Raw genomic sequence first — 26,208 nt, 5'->3', positions numbered from 1 at the left:
CAATGGAATATTACTCAGCCATAAAAAGAAATGAAATGGAGGTATTTGTAATGAGGTGGATGGAGTTAGAGTCTGTCATACAGAGTGAAGTAGGTCAGAAAGAGAAAAACAAATACAGTATGCTAACACATATATACTAAGGAAATCTAAGGAAAAAAAAAAAAAAAAGCCATGAAGAACCTAGTGGCAAGACGGGAATAAAGACACAGACCTACTAGAGAATGGACTTGAGGATATGGGGAGGGGGTGGGGTGAGATGTGACAGGGTAAGAGAGTGGCATGGACATATATACACTACCAAATGTAAAATAGATAGCTAGTGGGAAGCAGCCACATAGCACAGGGAGATCAGCTCGGTGCTTTGTGACCACCTAGAGGGGTGGGATGGGGAGGGTGGGAGGGAGGGAGATGCAAGAGGGAAGAGATATGGGAACATATTGTATATGTATAACTGATTCACTTTGTTATAAAGCAGAAGCTAACACACCATTGTAAGGCAATTATACTTCAATAAAGATGTTTAAAAAAAAAAAAAAAAAGAGTGAAAGGAGACTTTCCACCAGCTAGTAACAACCATCGACGCAGCGGGCAAAGGCGCTTCTGGCCACATGCCATTCTCCACCTGACAGTCAGGCGGCTGACTCAGAAAGGCACTGCTCAGGACAATCACCCTTTGTTTCTTCACATACTTTGGGGTGAAGATAAGGCAGATAAAAGCCCTTGTTTCACAGAGCTTATCGCAACCACACTCTTACGCTAGAATGTTTGTGGGTTTTCTTCATGATAATCACATAATCACAATGAGAAAGAGATAACAAAAAAAGAAATAAAAATATTGTCAGGATCATAAACCCTGAATGCTCTTTGGATGCCCTGAATTAAGTGAGGACACTTCCCAGAATACTGTTTATTTGGAAAATTCTAACAATTACTGAATGTGACTTTGTTTTTCTTAGTTACTCTGACTTCCCTCTGTACCTCAAGCTGATCACAGCACTCTGGCTGCTTAGGCTGCATTCCACATCAAGAAAATTTAAAAAAGTAAACATGCATTCTCTGAATTGTTAAAATACTCATTAAACACCTATTTCATCAACTGATCTGTCCAAACTGCTGTGCGCCCCACACTGCTGGGGCACTAATATCCCTTTTCAGCCCCAGTGTTTCCCCAGTTACCCGTAACCCACTCTGGGTCTGTTGTCCAACCACTGTGTTCATGGGCTGGTGCTCAGGCTTCTGCTCTGTTCTGTTTGCAGACCTATAAGTAAATGATTTGCCCTCTCAACAACTGCAAATCAGGGACAAGGAGAGCATCCATGCACATGAATTCATTCATTCATACTTTTTTTTTAATGCATACCAGCCAGGCATGGTTCCAGTACACAAAAAAAGTGGACTCTAGGGAGAAGACAGACCATAAATAAGTAGATATGTCAAGTGATAAGTGCTGTGAAAAGAGTGGCAGGTAAAGAGGCTAGAGAGTGGTGCTAGCAGGTGGTGCTAGTTCAGAACAAGTGCTCAAGAAAGGACCTTTCAACAAGGTGACTTTGGAGCAGGCATCTGGTAATCTCAGGGTAGATCTTCCCAGGCAGAGAAAAGAGTGAGAGCCAAGACTCCGAGGCCCAGCTGTGGTGGTCTGGTCTGTTGCAAGCACAGTCCAGAGGCTGTTTGGAGGGAGGCAGGTGGGTGAGCGCAGAGAGGTACTGGGGACAAGCTCAGGTGGATCCTTGTCAGCCAAGGTGAGGGTTAGGGTTTTATTCCTAGTGAGATGGAAAGCCACTGCAGCATTTTGAGAGGTTCAGGCTGGCCGCTATGAGAACAGATCTGAAGCCCAGTTAGAAGACTACCACAGTAATCCAGGCAAAGGGAGAGTGGGGAAATAGGTGCAACAGACAAACATTGGTCCCAAGTGCTAACAGGAGGCCCACTGCTTGGCCTGCACCCCTTCCATTCTGCTTCTTGGGGAGGGATCATCAGGCGCCTGGGAAAAAGAGAGGTCTGGCTGAGGCTACCTGGCTTGACTGAAATCAAGCATTTGTTCATAGCAGTCATTTTCTTAAATACATTTCATTTTATAATATCCTTTATTTAAGAACTTTACTAATTTAAATCCTTCAGAAGCCTGGGTGAGAAGTGCCTTCTTCTGAATTTCCCAGCAACTGTTGTAGCTTAATTCAAGAAAAACGGGAGACGTATTTGTCTGCAAGCCTTATGCAGCCTATCTATTGAATCACCTACATGCTACTATTGGTTTTGCTGCTGTCACCCACTTTATTTTCTTCGACAAAATGCACACATGCCTATGACATGTAAGTAGACCAGAGTTGTGGGAAGAGCTGGAGTGACGTGGACCTGGGGAAAGCCTTGTAAACAGGTTGATGAGGAAATCAGCTCCCCCGTGATCAGCTGAAATTTCTCTTGTGTGTTCTTAAGAGGTTAGAACATCAACTCCCAGAGATCCTTAACTGGCTGCTCCTTTGGATAAGCACTGCCACACCTTCTGTGACTGCTTATGTGTAGAGCTTTATGGTGACTTCCTGTCGGGCAGCCACAGCCCCTCCTCCCCTGCTGCTGCCCACACCGCAAATCTTGGTTAAAGCCCTGACTGGTGAGCTCTCCCCTTCTTCCTGCCTTCCTGTGTGGGGTCACCCTGAAGGGCTACTTCTCATTTTACAGCTGTGTGGGTTCAAATTCCTGGCAAACCTGGCTGACTGTCCGGGGTGGACTGCTCAGAGTGACCCACAGTGACAGCCTGAGGAGACCCCAGAAATGGCCCTGCCACTCCCATGTTTACAGTCAGTCATTCACTCACTGTGACTGAGGCATAGTTCCCTTGGTCTTACTTTATCCTTTGGAGACTGGAATTTTCTGTTTCAACAACTTCTACTACTCTTTTTTAACATGATTTTATCTGAATAAATTAAAGGTAGGTGAGAGAGGTGAATATGGATCACATTGGGGGATGGCTGTGGATGTGACAGACATAGATAAAAACAGATCAACTGAAATGAATCAACCACCAATATAGCCAGTTCTTCTCAAAGAAGAAAAAATCATCACAAAATTGCAACTACCAGATATAACTTTTAATTCTAATTGTTCAGAAACAATCCTGATTTCTCCTAAGTCGCAGCTTTTAAAACTAGTAATAAGCTTGACCAGCTTGGGTTATAAGATTTTATCCACTTTAAATAAGGATGCCTTATAAAGTACTTTATTGTGGTTCACAAGTATCAAAGTGCTTCTATATGGCTTCAGTGATTCCCACACAAGCCCTCAGTAGATAAGGGTCCTCTAGGTTTAAAAGTTAATCCCAACATACAAAAAGGAATACGAGGTGCAGCGAGGTTAAGGCTCAAAGGCAAATGTTTACAAAGCCCACATGACATGGGCTTCATAAATGTCTGGCCCTAACCCCACTCCAAGATGACATTTAAATAATGATTGAAATAATCTCTACGCATCAGTAAATTCATGTGATGTGTATGCTTTCTAATAAAACAATTTTAAAGCTTTCCAAACTCAAAATACTTTCATTTGAAAATTAAAAAAATTTGCCAGTAACTATTCCAATTCCACAAACTAAAAATGTAACGAGAAACAGGTAAAATTAATTTAAATAATATATTTTATTTAACTCAATATATCCAAAATATTACCATTTCAGCATGTAATCAATATTAAAAAGTATTAATGAGACATCTAATTTTTTTTTGTACTGAGTCTTCAAAATCTGGTATATATTATATACTTTCTTAATTTGGATGTTAAATTTTCATTCAAAATACTTGCTCCATATTTAGATTTCATAAAATTTATATTTGCAAAAGACAATTCACATACACAAGTTATTCCAAGCATACTTAAAAGTTTTCCAGTAACTGAGTTGAGAATCTATATTTAGATTAATTAAATTTTTAAAAAATCAAAAATTCAGTTCCTCAGTTATGCTGACCACAATTCAGGTGCTCAAGACTTACAACATGGCCCGGGCTGCAGTCCTCGGCAGCGCTGACTTAAAGTGCCCCAATGATGTTGGCTTAGGGTGTTGCTATTAACAGAATGGTGTTCAGAGAATACTGTCTTTAATCTCCTCTCAAAACTGCATAACTTTCTTGTAGGTTAAACTATCCACTGTTAGCATCAACATTTTATACATAATTAAAATTTTTCTTAATTATATTTTCTCATAAGATGCCATGTCCTCTAGTGACAATCGGATTTTATGTATAAATGCTTCCTGTTGAATTATGAAGAGGCTTATAGCAATACAAACTCTAAAATGACCCAATCAGTCATCCATCCTTCTCCAGGGCAAACATTACCACAAAGTGTTAAACCAGCCCCTAAAACCAATGTTAAAAAGGGGATCCCACAATATTTTTTACAAAGTAGTGATTAAATATTCCTTGACTATTTATTTAAATGGAACAATTCCTGAAAGTAAAAAAGTGCAAATATTTTTACGCTATGCTTTAGTTTGCCAATTTATTTCATGATTTCTTTACAAGAGGAGCGTTTAAAAAATAAATGCTATACACTTAGGTGTTAGACTGAATGACAACAGCTATGAAATTTCCTTTTTCACTGAAACCCTTGAAATTATAAGATTTTAAGTGTGACCCTTGAAATGACAAAACCCATTGATTAAAACAGATGCTCAAATCTTTACCAAAGTGAGTAATTAATCCTGTGCTTAAACTGCTGCAAAAGCTGAATGAGATACAAATGCTGGAGCCAATGAATTCTACACCTTGGCCCTCAGGCTTCTGGCTTGGTCCCACAGCTCCATTTTTGCGACTGCCGAGAGGTGAACTTCATCGGGCCCATCTGCTAAGCGCAAAGTTCGCGTTAGGGCATACCTGCAAAAACACAGAGCAGGGATGTCAGGACTTATCAAAGAGGAACCTGATGCTTTAACATCAGTCACTCTGATTCTAAGCCAAGATTATTATGGTTTGAAATCTCACCAAGGCAGTGATAAGAAAATTGCACAGGGAAAATCAAGGAAAGTCAGCCCAAGGGCTTGTGAAATGCCATTTTCAAGTCCTCATCTTGGGAGTGGAATCTTAAATGGCACAGTGCAGTGGGCTTAATCTCAGTCTTGGTTTGCTGTAGGTACTAGTATTTGCTAGAACTAGGAGATATCTTAGGTAATCCACAGGCCATGAAGAATATATAACATTTATATACAATAAATATATAGTACTATATATTTAGTTCTTTCTTATTAAAAATTGATGGGGGATAAACTGATGGGGCACCAGCCTCTTATCTCCAGTGTGAGAGAGAAGGTGGCACCATGCCTGGTGGTGATGGTCAGTGGAGAGTATTCCTTCTTGATCCCAGCAAGCACATGTGGACATGAGATGGTGGCTGGCATGCACTGCCGCAGTCTGGCCACGGCCTCCGGGTGTGGGTGGTAAAGTGTCCTAAGTGCATACCTAAGCCTTGCTCTGCTCCCTTCCTCTCCTTCCTGTTCCAGGGTGAACCCCCATGAGTTATTTACAGCCCAGGAACCCTCAGTGCATCTTCTCAGTGTAAAAGTGAACATGGTTGAGTGAAATGACAATTGTAATCATAAAACTATTTATTGGTACTGAGCTCTAGAGTAAAATACATATATTGCCTCAGTTAGCCTTCAATTATGCTTTAAAGTAAGTTAGTTATCTTTATTTTCTTCATAAACAGTTAGTATCAAGCCATCTGTAGATTTTTAACTCCAAGCCCATCAAATGTAGATGGTGATTAAATGACATCTACTCACATGTTAGCCAGAGGGTATTCGTGGGAAACACCGGCACCTCCACACACTTGGATGGCCTGGTCAACAATTTTGCAGACGGCCCGAGGGGCAGCCACTTTAATCATTGCAATCTACATAAACAAGATATAAAAAGAATGTTCCTTTCTTAGACAATACACAATGTGATAAAATTTGATATAATCTGTATTTTCTTTGTGAAAAGAAACAAGGGAACTTTCCCACATACACACACCACTGAAACACGATCTTTGATGAAAGCCAACAAAGATCCACTAATGCAGCTAACGGACATATTTCAGTCAACACAGACCTTTTGGAAAGAGATATCTCTTCCAAATCACATTTTATTAACTTATTTATTACTTGCATTGTCTTGTTTCTGAAAGGATTTCAGGCAACTGATAAGTGACATTCATCACCTTAGGGATCATAAAGAGTTAAAAAGTCTTCGCTAATCAGTTTTCCCTTGGCAATTTCATTGCTTTTATAATTAAACAATCATGTTCTTATTCCAAATAAGCCAGAAACATAAGAAGGCAGGGGACGAGAGGTGTCTTCTATGAAACATTTCTAGTTGGCAGCACAGTGCTCTGCATTCTGTATCAACTTGGTCAGTCTTTGCTAGAACCCTAGGCCATAGGCAGACAGGTCAGATACTTTGCCCAAGGTCAAGAGGTTAGCAGAAAGTAACATACCGGGTACAATTCCAAGTCAGTATAAAGTTTGGTATTTACCTTCTCTACCTTCTGTTGCTGCATCTCAAGAAAGCTGAAGATATTCTGCATCCTGAAAATCATTCCCTAAAGCAGCCCAGTGAAAGGAAAACTAGCAAGGGTGATTGTATAAATGTATAAATTATACATTTATAATTTTTAAACCGAAATCACATGGAAGCTTCCGATATTCTGAGTGCCCTCAAGGCACCATGAAACCTGGAATGCCCCAAGAGTGGGACAAACTTCTTGGAGAAGGCTTGGCAGATGGTGGTCCAAGGAGCCTCACCTCCTTCTTAGCACCAGAGCTGCCCAGAGTATCAATGCTGTGGGCAGCTTTCAAGGTCAACAAGCGGATCTCCTCAATGGCAATGCGGCTTTCAGCGATCCAGTGAGCCACCACCTCCTGCAGAGGAGCAAAGGGCAGCAGAAGAAGGAGGAGATAAGCTGGTGTCAGAGGTCCACATGTAACACAGACTGGTAGTTTGGTGAAAACATCCTCTACGCCAAGGACTGTTCTCAAGCCTTACTCTATATATTTTTATTTTTATTATATATTTTTAATATATTTATTTATTTTATCTTTGGCTGCGTTGGGTCTTAGTTGCTGCACGCGGGCTTTCTCTAGTTGCAGTGAGTGGGGTCTACTCTTCGTTGTGGTGCGTGGGCTTCTCATTGTGGTGGCCTCTCTTGTTGCAGAGCACAGGCTCTAGGCATGCGGGCTTCAGTAGTTGTGGCACGCAGGCTCAGTAGTTGTGGCGCATGGGCTTAGTTGCTCCACGACATGTGGGATCTTCCCGGACCAGGGCTCGAACCTGTGTTCCCTGAATTGGCAGGCAGATTCTTAACCACTGTGCCACCGGGGAAGTCCTCTATATATTTTTAAATGGAAGAGTTAATTTGTTTGAAATAACCAGCCAGCCACATACCCATGGAATGCTGCAGGTAACATTGGCGGATTTTAGAAAAAAACTTTATTTGCTCAGAGAAATAATTTATTTTGGATATCCTGGTGTCTAAAGTCAAGATGGTCTCACTGAGCAATTGTTTTATTGCCAGGACACTCCTTACTGGCCCTTCTGAATGCTAACTGCACACTCCCATTGAAACTTGGTTAAATGTAAGGTGGTGGACCTGCTTATTGACAATCTAGATAATTCCTAAGATATTTCAGTGTGAGAATGATCCAGCATCTTTTGTTGTGTTATTACTATTATTTATTTAGTAAACATGAACTTTTTCTTTGGTGAACAGTTCTATGAATTTTAACACATGTATATACTGGTATAACCACAAACACGATACAGAACAGTTTCATCTCCCCCAAAAAACTCCCTCATGCTGCCCCTTTTTAGCCCTACTTCTGCCCTCTAGCAACCACTGAATGGTTCTCAGTTATTATACTGTTGCCTTTTCCAGAATGTCATATAAATGGAATCATTTAGCATGTATTCTTTAGAGACCGGCTTCCTTCACTCAGCATAATTCCTTTGAATTTCATCCGAATTGTTCTGTGTATCAACTGTCCACGCCTCTTTATCACTGAGTAGTATTCCATTGTAGGGATGTACCACGACTTGTTTTTCCATTCACCTGTTGAAGGACATTTGGGTTGTTTCCAGTTTTTGGTGAATTATTAACAGAGCTTCTGTAAATATCTGTATATGGGTTTCTGTGTGAACATACCTTTTCACTTTTTAAAGCAAATACCAGGAGTGGAATTGTTAGGTCATGTGGTAAATACTTATAAGAAGCCGTCGAAGTTTTCCAGAGTGACTGTACCATTTTGCATTCCCACCAGCAGTATATGAGTTCCAGTTACTCTCCAAACCATCAGCACTCGCTATCATCTGTATTTTTAAATTTTAGCCATTTTAACAATGTGCAGAGATATCTCATGGTGGTTTTAATTTGCATTTCCCTAATTGCTGATGACATTGGTCACCTCTTGATGTGTTTATTTGCCATTTATAAATTGTTTGGTGACAAGTCTGTTCAAGTCATTTGCCCATTTTTTAATTGGGCTTAGAGAGCTGGGCTTAGAGAGTTCATTATTCAGTCATTTGTTAGATAGGCAATTTGCAAACATTTTCTCCCAGTCCATAGCTTTTTTCATTCTCTTAATAGTGACTTTCATAGTGCCAAAGTGCTCAATTTTAATGAAGTCCAATTTGTCAATTTTTTTCCCTTATGTGTCATGTTTTTGGTGCATGTCTAAGAACATTTTGCCTAATACCAGGTCAGGAGACTTTTATCTTCGTGATATTTTCACCTATATATAAAAGTCAATTGACCCATGTTTTTATGAGTCTATTTCTAGACCTGCTATTCTGTTCCAAAGACCTATGTGTCTCTCCTTATACCACACTGTCTTGTCGTAGCTTACGGTAAGTCTTCAATCAGATACTGTGATTCCTCCAACTTTACTCTTCTTTTTCAAACTCTTTTATTATTTTAGTTTCTCTGCATTTCCATATAAATTCTAGGATCAACTTGTTTATATCTACAAAAATGTTCTGCTGGGATTCTGATTGGAATTACATTAAATCTATAGATCAATTTGAGAATAGCTCACATCTTAACTATGTTAGCCTTCCAATCCATGAACACAGTATTTCTCTGTTATTTATTTAGGCTTCTTTTGGTTTCTTTTACACTTTTATAATTTTTAGCATGTAGATTCTATACATGTTTTGTTAGATTTGTACCTATTTCCTTTCTTAGTCTATTGTAAATGGTATTTTTAAAATTTCAGCTTCCGATTGTTCACTGCTAGTATACAGAAATAAAATTGTTCATTGCTAGTATACAGAAATAAAATTAATTTTATGTGTTGATTCAATCCTATGACTTTGCTAAACTCACTTATTATTAGTTCTAGGAAGATTGTTTTGTTCTGTTTGGTAGATTCCTAAGGATTTTCTACACAATCATGTTGTCTGCAAAGAGGGGCAGTTTTATCTATTCTTTCCCCCAACTATGCACTTTATTTCTTTTTCTTGTCTCACCACAATGGCTAAGACTTCCTCTATGATGGTAAAGAGCAGTGGTGATGGGACTTCCCTGGTGGCACAGTGGTTAAGAATACGCCTGCCAATGCAGGGGACATGGGTTCGAGCCCTGGTCCGGGAAGATCCCACATGTCACGGAGCAACTAAGCCTGTGTGCCAAAACTACTGAGCTTATGCTCTAGAGCCCATGAGCCACAACTACTGAGCCCACGTTCCACAACTACTGAGCTTGCACACCTAGAGCCCATGCTCTGCAACAAGAGAAGCCACCGCAATGAGAAGTCTGCGCACTGCAATGAAGAGTAGCCCCCCTCGCCCCAACTAGAGAAAGACTGCGTGCAGCAATGAAGACCCAACACAGCTAAAAATAAATAAATAAATAAAAATTTAAAAAGTGTTAAAAAAAAAAAAAAGAGCAGTGGTGAGAGTAAACATCCTTGCTTTGTTCCCAATCTTGGGAATGAAAACATTCAGTCTTTCATTATTAAGTACGATGTTAGCTGTAGAATTTTTAGATGCTCCGTATTAGGTTAAATAAATTCCTTTCTATCTCTAGTATGCTGAGAGCTTTATCATGAATAGATGCTGAATTTTGTCAAGTGCCTTCTTCTATCAATCGATATGATCATGTGGTTTTTCTTTTCTAGGCTGTTAATATGGCACATTACAATGATTAATTTTCTTAATGATTGATATTTGAATATGCATCAGCCTTGCATTCCTGGGATAAACCTCACTTGGTTGTTCTTTTTACATATTGCTGGATTACATTTGCTAGGTTTTTGCATCTATACTGGTCTGTAGTTTGTTCTTGTCTGGTTTTGGATTAGTGTAATTCTGGTCTCATAAATGAGTTGGCAAGTGCTTCCTCCTCTTCATTTTTCTGGAAGAGATTGTATAGAATTTGTGTTATTTCTTCTTTAACTGTTTAGCAGAATTTACCAGTGATACCATTTGGGCCTGAAGATTTCTTTTCTCAGGATATTTTAAACTGTGTATTCAGCTTCTTTAATAGTTGTAGAACCATTCAGGTTATCTATTTCACATTCAGTGAGTTTTGGTATTTTGTGGCTTTTGAGGAATTGATCCATTTCATCTAAGTTGCTAAATTTATGTGCTCTGCATACATGCCTGAGTGTGTGTTTCCCAAGCCCCAGATCTAGAGTGGAGCAGACTACCTCAGCTTCAGCACCAGTCCCTATTCTCCAGTTCAGGTTTTCCCAGAGAGTTCCACATTGTGGTTTATAGAATACTTGCACAAATTATGAAATTGGTATTTCCAAAGACTTCTATTTCCAGGAAGATGGAATAGATGTACTTTTCCCTATTCCTCCTGCAAAGTACAACTAAAATCTTGGGCATCATCCAAAGAACAAACACAAGAAGACTCTGAAAGGTAGAGAGAAGAAGCCAGACTGGCCAGGGACTTTGGGAACAGAAGAACAACATGGTAGTAAGTTCCCTCCGTTTCCTCTTTGTCTCATATATCCCAGACTTGGAGCTGAAGAAGCCAGCAACCTGGAAATACCAATGAGCACAGACAAAAATCAAACAAAAAACAGCCTCAACAAATACTGTCTTTAGCTGAAGGATTGGGAAGGGGCAGCTAGAAAGACAGAAAACTTAGAGAATAACCACTCTACCCAAGCCAATACTAAAGAAAAAAGCACTGGCCCCACTCCTACTCATGCCAGCACAGACTTCCACCCTTGTGAGTGCGAGATGAGGTACCTCAACACTCCTGCCAGGGTGGTATCAGACAGAGAGTGTCAAGTAAGGAGCAACACCAGGAACAAGTTCCCTCCCCTCTATGATGTCATTGGGGACCACCCGGTGATGAGAATGCACCCCTTTCCTCAGCTACCAGTGGAGGCTGAGCGGGAAGCTGGACTTCTACCTACCTCTGCCTGGCAGTAATGAGGTGCAACCCCTTCCTCTAACAGAGCAGTGTCAGAGAAACCCAGCTAAAATAGAAAGTTTAAATAAGATCCAGAATCTTATAACATAATATGAAAATGTCTAGGTTTTAATAAAAAATTATTTGTTATGCCAAAACCCAGGAAGTCTCAAAATTTATGATGATGACAACTCTGAGATGACAGAAATGTTATAATTTCTGACAAAGATTTTAAAGCAACTATGATAAAAATGCTTCAATCAGTAAATAGAAACACAACTGAAACAAATGAGAAAATAGAAAGCTTCAGCAAAGGAATTTAAGTCTTAGTAATGAAATTACTAAGAAGAAATAAAGAAGAAAAAAATGGATATTTTGTAACTGAAAAATATAACCATTTAAATAAAAAGCTCAGTGGATGGGCTCAGCAGCAGAATGGAGGGGACAAAGGAACAAATCAGTGAACTGGAAGACAGGACAATAGCAATTGCCCAATCTGAACCACAGAGAGAAAATAGACCAAAATTTTTTTTTAAAGAATAGCATTAAAATAGACAAATTAATTAATTAAAATTTTTTTAAAAAGAGGATCTCAAGGAAAATTGAAAAATACACTGATGGGATTAATATAAAAATACAATACATAAAAATTTGTGGAATACAGGTAAAGCAGTGTTGAGAGGAAAATTTACAGCACTAAACACATAGATTAGAAAATAGGAAAAGTCTCACATCAATACTCCTTGCTACCGCACCAAGAACCTATAAAAAAAGAGCAAAATAAGCCTGAAGAAAGCAAAAGAAAGGATATGATAAATAGCAGAAATCAATAAAATTGAAAACAAAACAAAAAAAATAAAGAAAATCAATGAAACAAAGATCTTGTTAATGTTGTCATATCAATTATTATATTGTATAATTTTATATATTAATAATTAATATATATTCTTTGAGAAGATCAGTAAAATTGACAGACCTTTAAGAAGACAGACAAAGGAAAAGGAAGGCACAAATAACCAATTTCAGTAATGAAACGGAATATCACTGAAGACCCTGCAGACATCAATAGGATAACAGGAGAATATTATGCACAACTCTAAACACATAAAATTGACAGCTTAGACAAAATGGATCACTTCCTCAAAAAATACAAACCACCACAATTCATTCAATATAAAATAGATAATGTGAATAACCCTATAGCTATTAAGGAAACTGAATTGTAAATTAAAAACTAACCCCAGACCAAATCTCCAGGCCCAAATTGTTTCATTGGAGAACTCTACCAAATGTTTAAAGAAGAATTAACATAAATATAGACAATCTGGTTTTCTTTAATTAACAATAATCTTTGACTTCAGACTACCTGCCCTTTGTTGCAAAACTCCTATATATCCTGGCTCCCTCCTAGGAACAGTTCTCTCAGGGTTACTTGAGATGCTGCCTCTCAGGCTTGAAGTCCTAAAAATTTCCACCAAATAAAACATAACTCTCAGGACTTCCCTGGTGGGCCAGTGGATTAGACTCTGTGCTCCCAATGCAGGGGGCCCGTGATCAATCCCTGGTCGGGAAACTAGATCCTGCATGCATGCAGCAACTAAGAGTTCACATGCCACAACTAAGAAGTCTGCATACTTCAACTAAGAACCCACGTGCCACAACTAAGTCCACATGCTGCAACTAAAGATCACACATGCTGCAACTAAGACCTGGCACAGCCAAAATAAATAAATAAATAGTAAATTTAAAAAAAACCAAAACTTTCCAAAAAAATAAAAAGAATTATACATAATGACAAAGTAGGGTTTATTCTAAGGATGCAAAGCAAGTTTAGTATTGAAAATCCATCAATGTACTCCATCATATTAACAAGATGAAAAAAAAATCACATGGTCATACAAATTAATGCAGAAAAATCATTTGACAAAATTCAACATTCATTCATGATAAAAACTCTCAGAAAACTAATTATAGAGGGGAATTCAACTTAACAAAGAACATCTACAAAAAATCTACAGCCAACATTACACATAATGTTCTCCTAAGAAACTGGATCACTCATACACAGCTGGTGAGAATGAAAAATGGCATAGTCATTCTGGAAGACAGTTTGGTGGTTTCTTAAAAAACTAAACATGCAACTACTGTATGACCCAGCAACTGAGTTTTTAGTCATTTATACCAGAGAAATAAAGAATTAAGTTGATGCTAAAACCTATACTTGAATGTTTATAGCAGCTTTATTTGTAACAGCTCAAAACTGGAAAGAACCCAAATATCCCTCAACAGGTGAATAGTTAAACTGTGATAATCCACACCAAGGAATACTACTCAACAATAAAAAGAAGCCAGCTACTGATACATATAACCTGGATGAATCTCCAAAGAATTATGCTGAATGAAAAAAACCAACCACAAAAGTTTAAATACTGTATAATTTCTTTCCTGAAATGACAAAATTATAAAGATGAAGAACAGATTAGTGGTTGCCAGGAGTTAAGGAGGGAGGAGGGGTGAGAGTGAAATGGGTGCAGCTATAAAAGGACAACATGAGGGCTCTTTGTGGTAATGGAAATGTTATGTATCTTGACTGTATTGATGACAATATCTTGGTTCTGATAATGTATTATAGTTTGATAAGATGTTGCAATTGGGGGAAACTGGGTCAAAGGTACAAGGTTTCTATCTGTATTATTTCTTTTTATTTTTAATTTAATTTTATTTATTTTTTTATACAGCAGGTTCTTATTAGTCATCTATTTTATACATATCAGTGTATATATGTCAATCCCAATCACCCAATTCATCACAGTCCCACCCCCAGCCCCCCACCACTTTCACCCCCTTGGTGTCCATACATTTGTTCTCTACGTCTGTGTCTCAATTTCTGCCCTGAAAACCAGTTCATCTGTACCATTTTTCTACGTTCCACATATATGCGTTAATATACGATATTTGTTTTTCTCTTTCTGACTTACTTCACTCTGTATGACAGTCTCTAAATCCATTCACGTCTCAACAAATGACCCAATTTCATTCCTTTTTATGGCTGAGTAATATTCCATTGTATACATGTACCAAATCTTCTTTATCCATTCGTCTGTCGATGGGCATTTAGGTTGTTTCCATGACCTGGCTATTGTAAATAGTGCTGCAATGAACATTGGGGTGTATGTGTCTTTTTGAATCATGGTTTTCTCTGGGTATATGCCCAGTAGAGGGATTGCTGAATCATATGGAAATTCTATTTTTAGTTTTTTAAAGAACCTCCATACTGTTCTCCATAGTGGCTGTATCAATTTACATTCCCACCAACAGGGCCAGAGGGTTCCCTTTTCTCCACACCCTCTCCAGCATTTGCTGTTTGTAGATTTTCTGATGACGCCCATTCTAGCTGGTGTGAGGTGATACCTAATTGTAGTTCTGATATGCATTTCTCTAATAATTAGTGATGTTGAGAAGCTTTTCATGTGCTTCTTGGCCATCTGTATGTCTTCTTTGGAGAAAGGTCTATTTCTGTCTTCTGGCCATTTTTGGATGGGGTTGTTTGTTTTTTTGATACTGAGTTGCATGAGCTGCTTCTAAAATTGGAGGTTAATCCTTTGTCAGTTGCTTCATTTCCAAATATTTTCTCCCATTCTGAGGGTTGTCTTTTCGTCTTGTTTATGATTTCCTTTACTGTGCAAAAGATTTTAAGTTTCATTAGGTCCCATTTCTTTATTTTTGCTTTTATTTCCATTTCGCTAGGAGGTGGGTCAAAAAGGATCTTGCTGTGATTTATGTCATAGTGTTCTGCCTATGTTTTCCTCTAAGAGTTTTATAGTGTCCGGCCTTATATTTAGGTCTTTAATCCATTTTGAGTTTATTTTTGTGTGTGGTGTTAGGGAGTGTTCTAATTTCATTCTTTTATCTGTAGCTGTCCAGTTTTCCCACCACCACTTATTGAAGAGGCTGTCTTTTCTCCATTGAATATTCTTGCTTCATTTATCAAAAATAAGGTGACCATATGTGCATGGGTTTATCTCTGGGCTTTGGATCCTGTTCCATTGATCTATATTTCTGTTTTTGTGCCAGTACCATACTGTCTTGATTACTGTAGCTTTGTGGTATAATCTGAAGTCAGGGAGCCTGATTCCTCCAGCTCCATTTTTCTTTCTCAAGATTGCTTTGGCTATTTGGGGTCTTTTGTGTTTCCATACAAATTGTGAAATTTTTTGTTCTAGTTCTGTGAAAAATGCCAGTGGTAATTTGATAGGGATTGCATTGAATCTGTAGATTGCTTTGGGTAGTGGAGTCATTTTCACAATGTTGATTCTTCCAATCCAAGAACATGGTATATCTCTCCATCTATTTGTATCATCTTTAATTTCTTTCATCAGTGTCTTATATTTTTCTGCATACAGGTCTTTTGTTTCCTAGGTAGGTTTATTCCTAGGTATTTTATTGTTTTTGTTGCAATGGTAAATGGGAGTGTTTCCTTAATTTCACTTTCAGATTTTTCATCATTAGTGCATAGGAATGCAAGAGATTTCTGTACATTAATTTTGTATCCTGCTACTTTACCAGATTCATTGATCAGTTCTAGTAGTTTTCCGGTAGCATCTTTAGGATTCTCTATGTATAGTACCATGTCATCTGCAAACAGTGACAGCGTTAGTTCTTCTTTTCTGATTTGGATTCCTTTTATTTCTTTTTCTTCTCTGATTGCTGTGGCTAAAACTTCCAAAACAATGTTGAATAATAGTGGTGGGAGTGGGCAACCTTGTCTTGTTCCTGATCTTAGTGGAAATGGTTTCAGTTTTTCACCATTGAGGACGATGTTGGCTGTGGGTTTGTTATATATGGCCTTTATTAGGTTCAGGTAAGTTGTCTCTATGCCTACTTCCTGGAGGGTTTTTATCATAAATGGGTATTGAATTTTGTCAAAAGCTTTTTCTGCATCTATTGAGATGATCATATGGTTTTTCTTCTTCAGTTTGTTAATATGGTGTATCACATTGATTGATTTGCATATATTGAAGAATCCTTGCATTCCTGAGATAAACCCCACTTGATCATGGTGTATGATCCTTTTAATGTGCTGTTGGATTCTGTTTGCTAGTATTTTGTTGAGGATTTTTGCATCTATGTTCATCAGTGATATTGGCCTGTAGTTTTCTTTCTTTGTGACATCTTTGTCTGGTTTTGGTATCAGGGTGATGGTGACCTCGTAGAAGGAGTTTGGGAGTGTTCCTCCCTCTGTTATAGTTTGGAAGAGTTTGAGAAGGATAGGTGTTAGCTCTTCTCTAAATGTTTGATAGAATTCGCCTGTGAAGCCATCTGGTCCTGGGCTTTTGTTTGTTGGAAGATTTTTCATCACAGTTTCAATTTCAGTGCTTGTGATTGGTCTGTTTATATTTTCTATTTCTTCCTCATTCAGTCTCAGAAGGTTGTGCTTTTCTAAGAATTTTTCCATTTCTTCCAGGTTGTCCATTTTTTGGCATAGATTTGCTTGTAGTAATCAATTACGATCCTTTGCAGTGTCTCTGCAGTGTCAGTAGTTACTTCTCCTTTTTCATTTCTAATTCTATTTATTTGAGTTCTCTCCCTCTTTTTTTTGATGAGTCTGGCTAATGGTTTATCAATTTTGTTTATCTTCTCAAAGAACCAGCTTTTAGTTTTATTGATCTTTGCTATTGTTTCCTTCATTTCTTTTTCATTTATTTCTGATCTGATCTTTATGATTTCTTTCCTCCTCCTAACTTTGGGGTTTTTTGTTCTTCTTTCTCTAATTGCTTTAGGTGTAAGGTTAGGCTGTTTATTTGAGATGTTTCTTGTTTCTTAAGGTAGGATTGTATTGCTGTAAACTTCCCTCTTAGAAATGCTTGTGCTGCATCATATAGGTTTTAGGTCATCTGTTTTCATTTTCATTTGTTTCTAGGTATTTTTTGATTTCCTTTCTGATTGTTTCAGTGATCTCTTGGTTATTAAGCAGTGTATTGTTTAGCCTCCATGTGTTTGTATTTTTTACAGCTTTTTTCCTGTAATTGATATCTAGTCTCATAGCGTTGTAGTAGGAAAAGATACTTGATACGATTTCAATTTTCTTAAATTTACTGAGGCTTGATTTGTGACACAAGATATGATCCATCCTGGAGAATATTCCATGAGAACCTGAGAAGAAAGTGTATTCTGTTGTTTTTGGATGGAATGTCCTATAAATATCAATTAAGTCCATCTTGTTTAATGTATCATTTAAAGTTTGTGTTTCCTTATTTATTTTCATATTGGATGATCTGTCCATTGGTGAAAGTGGGGTGTTAAAGTCCCCTACTATGATTGTGTTACTGTCGATTTCCCCTTTTATGGCTGTTAGTATTTGCCTTATGTATTGAGGTGCTCCTATGTTGGGTGCATAAATATTTACAATTGTTATACCTTCTTCTTGGATCGATCCCTTGATCATTATATAGTGTCCTTCTTTGTCTCTTGTAATAGTCTTTATTTTAAAGTCCATTTTGTCTGATATGAGAATTGCTACTCCAGCTTTCTGTTGATTTTCATTTGCATGGAATATCTTTTTCTATCCCCTCACTTTCAGTCTGTATGTGTCCCTAGGTCTGAAGAGGGTCTCTTGTAGACAGCATATATATGGGTTTTGTTTTTGTATCCTTTCAGCCAGTGTAGGTCTTCTGGTTGGAGCATTTAATCCATTTACATTTAAGGTAATTATCTATATGTATGTTCCTATTACCATTTTCTTAATTGTTTTGGGTTTGTTATTGTAGGTCCTTTCCTTCTCTTGTGTTTCCTTTGTAGAGAAGTTCCTTTAGCATTTGTTGTTAAGCTGGTTTGGTGGTGCTGAATTCTGTTAGCTTTTGCTTGTCAGTAAAAGTTTTAGTTTCTCTATTGAATCTGAATGAGATCCTTGCTGGGTAGAGTAATCTTGGTTGTAGGTTTTTCCCTTTCATCACTTTAAATATGTACTGCCACTCCTTTCTGGCTTGCAGAGTTTCTGCTGAAAGATCAGCTGTTAACCTTATGGGGATTCCCTTTTATGTTATTTGTTGTTTTTCCCTTGCTGCTTTTAATATTTTTTCTTTGTATTTAATATTTGATAGTTTTGTTAATATGTGTCTTGGCGTGTTTCTCCTTGGATTTATCCTGTATGGGACTCTCTGCCTTTCCTGGATTTGATTAACTATTTCCTTTCCCATATTAGGGAAGTTTTCAACTATAATCTCTTCAAATATTTTCTCAGTCCCTTTCTTTTTCTTTTTTTTTTTTAAGGTTTTATTTATTTATTTATTTATTTATTTATGGCTGTGTTGGGTCTTCGTTTCTGTGTGAGGGTTTTTTCTAGTTGCGGCAAGTGGGGGCCACTCTTCATCGCGGTGCGCGGGCCTCTCATTATCGCAGCCTCTCTTGTTGCGGAGCACAGGCTCCAGACGCGCAGGCTCAGTAATTGTGGCTCACGGGCCTAGTTGCTCCGCGGCATGTGGGATCTTCCCAGACCAGGGCTCGAACCCGTGTCCCCTGCATTGGCAGGCAGATTCTCAACCACTGCGCCACCAGGGAAGCCCCCCTTTCTTTTTCCCTTCTTCTTCTGGGACCCCTATAATTCAAATGTTGGTGCATTTAATGTTGTCCCAGAGGTCTCTGAGACTGTCCTCAGTTCTTTTCATTCTTTTTTCTTTATTCTGCTCTGCAGTAGTTATTTCCACTATATTATCTTCCAGGTCACTTATCCGTTCTTCTGCCTCAGTTAATCTGCTCTTGATTCCTTCTAGAGAATTTTAAATTTCATTTATTGTGTTGTGCATCATGGTTTGTTTGTTCTTTAGTTCTTCTAGTTCCTTGTTAAATGTTTCTTGTATTTTCTCCATTCCATTTCCAAGATTTTGGATCATCTTTACTATCATTATTCTGAATTCTTTTTCAGGTAGACTGCCTATTTCCTCTTCATTTGTTTGGTCTGGTGGGTTTTTACCTTGCTCCTTCATCTGCTGTGTATTTCTCTGTCTTCTCATTTTGCTTATCTTACTGTGTTTGGGGTCTCCTTTTTACAGGCTGCAGGTTTGTAGTTCCTGTTGTTTTTGCTGTCTGCCCCCAGTGGCCAAGATTGGTTCAGTGGGTTGTGTCAGCCTCCTGGTGGAGGGGACTATTGCCTGTGTTCTGGTGGATGAGGGTGCATCTTGTCTTTCTGGTGGGCAGGTCTGCCGCTGGTGGTGTGTTTTGGGGTGTCTGTGACCTTATCATGATTTTAGGCAGCCTCTCTGCTAATGGGTGGGGTTGTGTTCCTGTCTTGCTAGTTGTTTGGCATAGGGTGTCCAACACTGTAGCTTGCTGGTCGTTGAGTGGAGCTGGGTCTTGGCATCGAGATGGAGATCTCTGGGAGATTTTCACCATTTGATATTACGTGGAGCTGGGAGGTCTCCGGTGGACCAATGTCCTGAACTTGGCTCTCCCACCTCAGAGGCACAGGCCTGATGCCCGGCTGGAGCGCCAAGACCCTGTCATCCACATGGCTCAGAATTAAAGGGAGAAAAAAGGAAAGAAAGAAAGAAAAATAAATCAATAAATAAAATAAAATTAATGAAATAAAAAATAATTATTGAAAAAAAAATTTAAGTAATAAAAAAAAAAAGAAAGAAGAGAGCAACTAAACCAAAAAACAAATCCACCAATGATAAGTGCTAAAAACTATACCAAAAAAAAAAAACGGAGAGACAGAACCCTAGGACAAATGGTAAAAGCAAAGCTATACAGACAAAATCACACACAGAAACATATACATACACACTCCCAAAAAGAGAAAACGGAAAAAATATATATATCATTGCTCCCAAAGTCCACCACCTCAATTTTGGGATGATTTGTTGTCTATTCAGGTATTCCACAGATGTAGGGTACATCAAGTTGTTTGTGGAACTTTAATCCGCTGCTTTTCAGGCTGCTGGGAGAAATTTCCCTTTCTCTTCTTTGTTCGCACAGCTCCTGGGGTTTAGCTTTGGATTTGGCCCCGCCTCTGTGTGTAGGTCGCCTGAGGGCATCTGTTCTTCTCTCAGACAGGATGGGGTTAAAGGCGCAGCTGATTAGGGGGCTGTGGCTCACTCAGGCTGGGGGGAGGGAGGGGTACGGAATGCAGGGTGAGCCTGTGGCGGCAGAGGCTGGCATGACGTTTCAACAGCCTGAGGTGCGCCGTGTGTTCTCCTGGGGAAGTTGTCCCTGGATCACGGGACCCTGGCAGTGGCGGGCTGCACAGGTTCCCAGGAGGGGAGGTGTGGATAGTGACCTGTGCTTGCACACGGGCTTCTTGGTGGCTGCAGCAGCAGCCTTAGCGTCTCATGCCCATTCCTGGTGTCTGTGCTGATGCACCCGTCTCTGGAGCTCATTTAGTCGGCGCTCTGAATCCCCTCTCCTCGTGCACCGCGAAACAAAGAGGCAAGAATAAGTTTCTTGCCTCTTCGGCAGCTCCAGACTTTTTCCTGGACTCCCTCCTGGCTAGCTGTGGCGCACTAGCCCCTTCAGGCTGTGTTCACGCAGCCAGCCCCAGTCCTCTCCCTGGGATCTGACCTCTGAAGCCTGAGCCTCAGCTCCCAGCCCCCACCTGCCCCGGCTGGTGAGCAGAGAAGCCTCTAGGGCTGGTGAGTGCTGGTCGGCACCGATCCTCCGTGCGGGAATCTCTCCGCTTTGCCCTCTGCACCCCTGTTGCTGTGCTCTCCTCTGTGGCTCCGAAGTTTCCCCCTCTGACACCTGCAGTCTCCGCCCTTGAAAGGGCTTCCTAGTGTGTGGAAACCTTTCCTCCTTCACAGCTGCCTCCCACTGGTGCAGGTCCCATCCCTATTCTTTTGTCTCTGTTTTTTCTTTTGCCCTACCCAGGTACGTGGGGAGTTTTTGGCCTTTTGGGAGGTCTGAGGTCTTCTGCCAGCATTTAGTAGGTGTTCTGTAGGGGTTGGTCCACATGTAGATGTATTTCTGATGTATTTGTGGGGAGGAAGGTGATCTCCATGTCTTACTCTTCTGCCATCTTGAAGCTCCTCCCAGGCAATCTTGAAAAGAGAAAAGTGTAAGAAGTGACAGTTGATGCCGTGAGCAACTCTTTAGCTCCTACTCCATCAGCATTGTGGAGTTGTATCCATGGCCTCAAACATTCACATCTTCTTACCTTTTCCAACAGTGCCCATCTAACAGCTGAACCCTTGCCCTCAATGTTAACTAAAGGGGTTCTTCCACAAATTATTCCTAGGTATGTGCCATAAAGCAGGCTGTTATTTTTCCATAAGAACAATGTTACAACTAAATCATAGATATGCTGAATAATATCTCAAAAAAAAGCAAACATGGCCTATAGGAATTCAAGTTAAAAAATATACTGCAAAATTTTTGATTGTCACAAATGTACTTTACAAGGGGTTGTAAAGTACATTTGTGACAATCTTATAAAATGTACCAAAATACACATGTCCAGCAAACATGTCTAGCGAGGTTCTCTAGAATACAATTTTATCACTACAAGTGTGACCTAACACTACATGTTAGCAATCATAAGTATTAAATATTTAATAATAATTTTTCTTGCCTCCTTAAAATTTAGAAGGGCTTTTGGGGAGATGATTTGGATATCTCATTTCTCTTAAAATTTTTCTATTTCAGCTTAAAAGCTCCCTTCAACATTTCTTGTAAGCAAGGAAGTCTGAAATGATAGCATCTTTTCCTCTTTTTATTTTAAAATAAATTTATTTATTTATTTATTTATTTTTGGCTGCATTGGGTCTTCGTTGCTGTGTGCAGGTTTTTCTCTAGTTGCGGCGAGTGGGGCTACTCTTCATTGTAGCACACAGGCTTCTCATTGCAGTGACTTTTCTTGTTTTAGAGCACAGGCTCTAGGTGCACGGGCTTCAGTAGTTGTGGCTCACAGGCTCAGTAGTTGTGGCTCGTGGGCTCTAGAGCACAGGCTCAGTAGTTGTGGCGCACGGGCTTAGTTGCTCCATGGCGTGTGGGATCTTCCTGGACCAGGGTTCGAACCTGTGTCCCCTGCATTGGCATGTAGATTCTTAACCACTGCCCTACCAGGGAAGTACCGTCTCTTTTTCTCTTGATAAATATTCTCTAATTTGGATTATAGTGCCTGGATGTAAGGATGTAACTATATTGTTTACTGTACTTTGTAAACAACAGACTCAGTAGTGCATAATTTAGAGATGAGAATTCAAAATATCATGAACATCCCACCAAATGTTGATCCCATTTCTACTTGCATTTCTCCATTGACAGGAAGCTCACTTCTTTTTTAAAGCAGTCCATTCCATTTTTATATCTCTCTTATTTCACTGAGTTTTAGGCTATTTTCCTATATCTCTCCACTTATCTGTCCTAATTCCTTCCAGAAAGCCAAAGGACAAGGCTTCCTTCCTCCTTACAACAGCCTTCTCATGTCCACAGAGAGGGCTACTGTATGAGGTTCTCTAGAGAACGAGAGTCTGGGAAAGTTGAAGGAATTGTCCACACTCTGTGTGCTGAGGTGTTGCAGCACTTAAAGAGTCATTTAATCTTTCACAAAGATAACTACCTCTGGTCAGACTATATTTAAATTCAGACATAAATATGTTTTGTGGAAAACATATTTTCTCCTTGTTTATGCAGAGGAAATCTCTTGCTGATCAAGTAATGCTGTTTTGGTTCAAGGTTAGTGTAGTGCATTGGGCTACAACAAATTCAAATAAGTAATTATCCTTACATGTGAATACAGTTTCTTCTTAAAGGCCACCCTTTGTTTTGCCCGTTCACACATGATCTGTAAAGCACGTTCAGCCAAACCTATTGTTCTCATACAGTGGTGGATTCTGCCAGGTCCAAGGCGGCCTTGGGCAATTTCAAATCCCCTACCTTCACCTGTGAGAAAGAAAGGATAACATGACCACAGCCTATTTCTTTTGTTATTTACACAAATCCTGAGAAACTAATGAGCTGCCCTCAATAAAAATGGCATTCCGGTAGGAAAAAAGTCAGTTCTGTAAAAAGGTTCACTATACCTTTATGGAACTTTGATTTCTATGTATTTTAAACCACCATCAACAAAAACGTGGATCAAATTTAAGAACTGTCTTTTGAGTACCTACTCTGCATAAGTTGTTTTGTTAGTGCTGCAATGGTTACAATGGTAGATAAGACACAGACCCGAGTTTAGAACCTAGAAGAGGGGCAAGGATGCTAGGGATAAGGGATATGGAGAGGAACAAGAAAGGCAAAGGAGGGAGATGCTGTCTGTTCATCATGGTAATCTTAGGGCCTGGCAGGATCAGGGGCTTGTTGAGTGGATGAGATGAGGAACACAAGAACCTTCCTGAAAGAGGTGGCATCAGAGGTGTTCCCTGAAGGTTGAGTAGGATTCCAACAAGCAAGAGGATGGAGTCATTCCAGGCATACAGTGTTCAAAGTTATTTATGCTTCTAATGTGTATATGACTTGAATTCAGAAAGTAGTGAGGTTTTAGTAAAACAAGTAGAGGTTTGAAGATCATGTTTCAGGAAAAAGTGTGTTGCTCTGAATTGTATAATTTTTGTATTTAGCTGTGTTTTCAACTGATGTGATACCACATCAAATACTTAAATAAAACCTTATTATTCCATGTAAGAAAAATCCACCAAAGGAAAAAATTTTCCTTTATAAATGGAGTAAATAAGAGGGGAAAGTATCTAAATTATGGTATACTTCGTATCTTTTCCAGATTTAGCCCTGAAATTATTTTAAAACAAAATAATAGAGAGTCATTTTTCCAAACTTATCTCACCTAGTATTAAATTGGTGGCAGGAACTCGCACTTGATTAAAATGGATCTCAAAATGTCCTCCATGGAAATTATCTATAAAATAGAGAATAAAATTTTAAAAAGCAAAATGAATTGACCAAAAAACAGTCACAGATAATTAATCTACTGAAATATAATTACTCAGAGATAGTGGAATTTATAGGCCTCATATGTCATACATTCCTAGGTAGACCAGAGCCCTGAACCCCCAGCACTGTGTAGCCCAGAAAACTTATCAACTGTTTTAGAAATTTTAAGAGATTTTAGATATCATTTCATCAAGAGGTTTCTGAGCTCATTCTCTGAAGTTGTAGAGCTATGAAAAAGGAAGACGGCTCCACAGCTCTGATCAGACTATTTTATTATTGTTCTATTATTGCTTCTTCTTTGAAATTTTTTATATACGGGCTTCCAAAGAAAATTTTGCTTGGAAAAAAAAAGTTCCAATTGTTCAAAAATTGAAAGTGAATAATGTAATTCAAATTTCTGATTTGACCATTGTGGAAACCAATGCCTGATGATGTGAAGAACCTGCTTGAAGGGACAGAGCAGATTCAGCATTAGAGACAAAGCTGAGTCTGGGTCTTCAGGTATGTTTGCTCCCAGTCTAGGCTTGTTCACTGTGTGTTTGCCTCTTGAAAATGCTGGCATGTGACTGAGATTGGAAACACATTCACATTTTGTCTTTACATCACCCCTCCTCCCTGCCAAATTCTGCAGATAATCCCATGCTAACTCCACACCCTTTCCCAGTCAGAATAGACATTAATAATCAACTATGTCCACACTGTTTCTTTTGGCCTTGGCACAGGGAGTTGGAGAGGTGCTGGTGAAATTGTCATACTGAAATTTCAAACATAGGCTCTACAATGGAGGGTATTTGTAGCGAACCAACATTATAAACTCATTTTGGTGGTCTTTCAGGCTGTTGCTCTGCAACCCAACAACTTCCCATACACAGTTTGCTCCAGTGAGCTTGTTCATCCCCATCTTGCCAACACACTTTTCTTTTCTTTATAATTCAATCCTTTTTTCTTAAAGTTAATTTTTATTGGAGTATAGTTGCTTTACAATGTTGTATTAGTTTCTGCTGTACAGCAAAATTAGTCAGCTACACGTATCTCCTCTTTTTTGGATTTCCTTGCCACTTAGGTTACCACGTGCATTAAGCAGATTTCCCTGGGCTATACAATATGTTCTCATTAGTTGTCTATTTTATACATAGTATCAATAGTGTATATGTGTCAATCCCAATCTCCCAATTCCTCCCCCTCCTCCCTCCCTTGGTATCCATACATTTGTTCTCTATGTCTGTGTCTCCATTTCTGCTTTGCAAATAAGATCATCTATACCATTTTTCTAGATTCCACATATATGCATTAATATACAATATTTGCTTTTCTGACTTACTTCACTCTGTATGACACTCTCTAGGTCCATCCACATCTCTACAAATGACCCAATTTCATTCCTTTTAATGGCCGAGTAATATTCCATTGTATATATGTACCACATCTTTTTTATCCATTCATCTGTCGATGGACATTTAGGTTGCTTCCATGTCCTGGCTATTATAAATAGTGCTGCAATGAACACTGGGGTGCATGTGCCTTTTTGAATTATGGTTTTCTCATAGTATATGCCCAGGAGTGGGATTGCTGTGTCATATGGTAGTTATAGTTTTAGTTTTTTAAGCAACCTCCATACTGTTCTCCTTAGTGGCTGTATCAATTTACATTCCCACCAACAGTGCAGGAGGGGTTCCCTTTGCTCCACACCCTCTCCAGCATTTACTGTTTGTAGATATTTTGATGGTGGCCATTCTGACCAGTGTGAGGTGATACCTCATTGTAGTTTTGATTTGCATTTCTCTAATAATCAGTGTTGTTGAGCATCTTTTCATGTTTGCCAACACACTTAACCTGTGGGTGCATTCTCCAGCTGCAGCCTACAGAAAATGATGATGTCAAATGTTCCATAAAACTGCAAGTCTTATATCCACTACTTGAATATTTTCATTAGCCACTTTC

The 26,208-nt window shown here is 39.0% G+C and overlaps 1 protein-coding gene across 3 annotated transcripts in view; it reads right to left on the bottom strand.

The window, feature by feature from the left end:
* Nucleotides 1-431: 431 nt before the first annotated feature.
* ACAD11 (acyl-CoA dehydrogenase family member 11) overlaps nucleotides 432-26,208 on the bottom strand; it is a 99,467-nt gene continuing 73,690 nt past the window's right edge. For 2 of the 3 annotated variants that reach the window (XM_082392655.1, XM_082392656.1), the window contains 6 exons: nucleotides 24,161-24,232; nucleotides 23,108-23,262; nucleotides 21,246-21,419; nucleotides 6,770-6,886; nucleotides 5,768-5,877; nucleotides 432-4,862 (listed from right to left, as the gene is read on the bottom strand). In XM_082392655.1, the coding sequence (XP_082248781.1) occupies nucleotides 4,748-4,862; nucleotides 5,768-5,877; nucleotides 6,770-6,886; nucleotides 21,246-21,419; nucleotides 23,108-23,262; nucleotides 24,161-24,232 (743 nt within the window). In that variant the 3' untranslated portion in view covers nucleotides 432-4,747. The remainder of the gene's footprint in view (nucleotides 4,863-5,767; nucleotides 5,878-6,769; nucleotides 6,887-21,245; nucleotides 21,420-23,107; nucleotides 23,263-24,160; nucleotides 24,233-26,208) is intronic. The other variant, XM_082392657.1, reaches the window with a different exon arrangement.

Source organism: Balaenoptera borealis (assembly GCF_965194805.1).
Source record: "Balaenoptera borealis genome assembly, chromosome: 5".
NCBI classification, from domain to species: Eukaryota; Metazoa; Chordata; class Mammalia; order Artiodactyla; family Balaenopteridae; genus Balaenoptera; species Balaenoptera borealis.
Note: the sequence above shows the minus strand (reverse complement) of the source record. Positions and strands in the feature narration are given on the sequence as shown.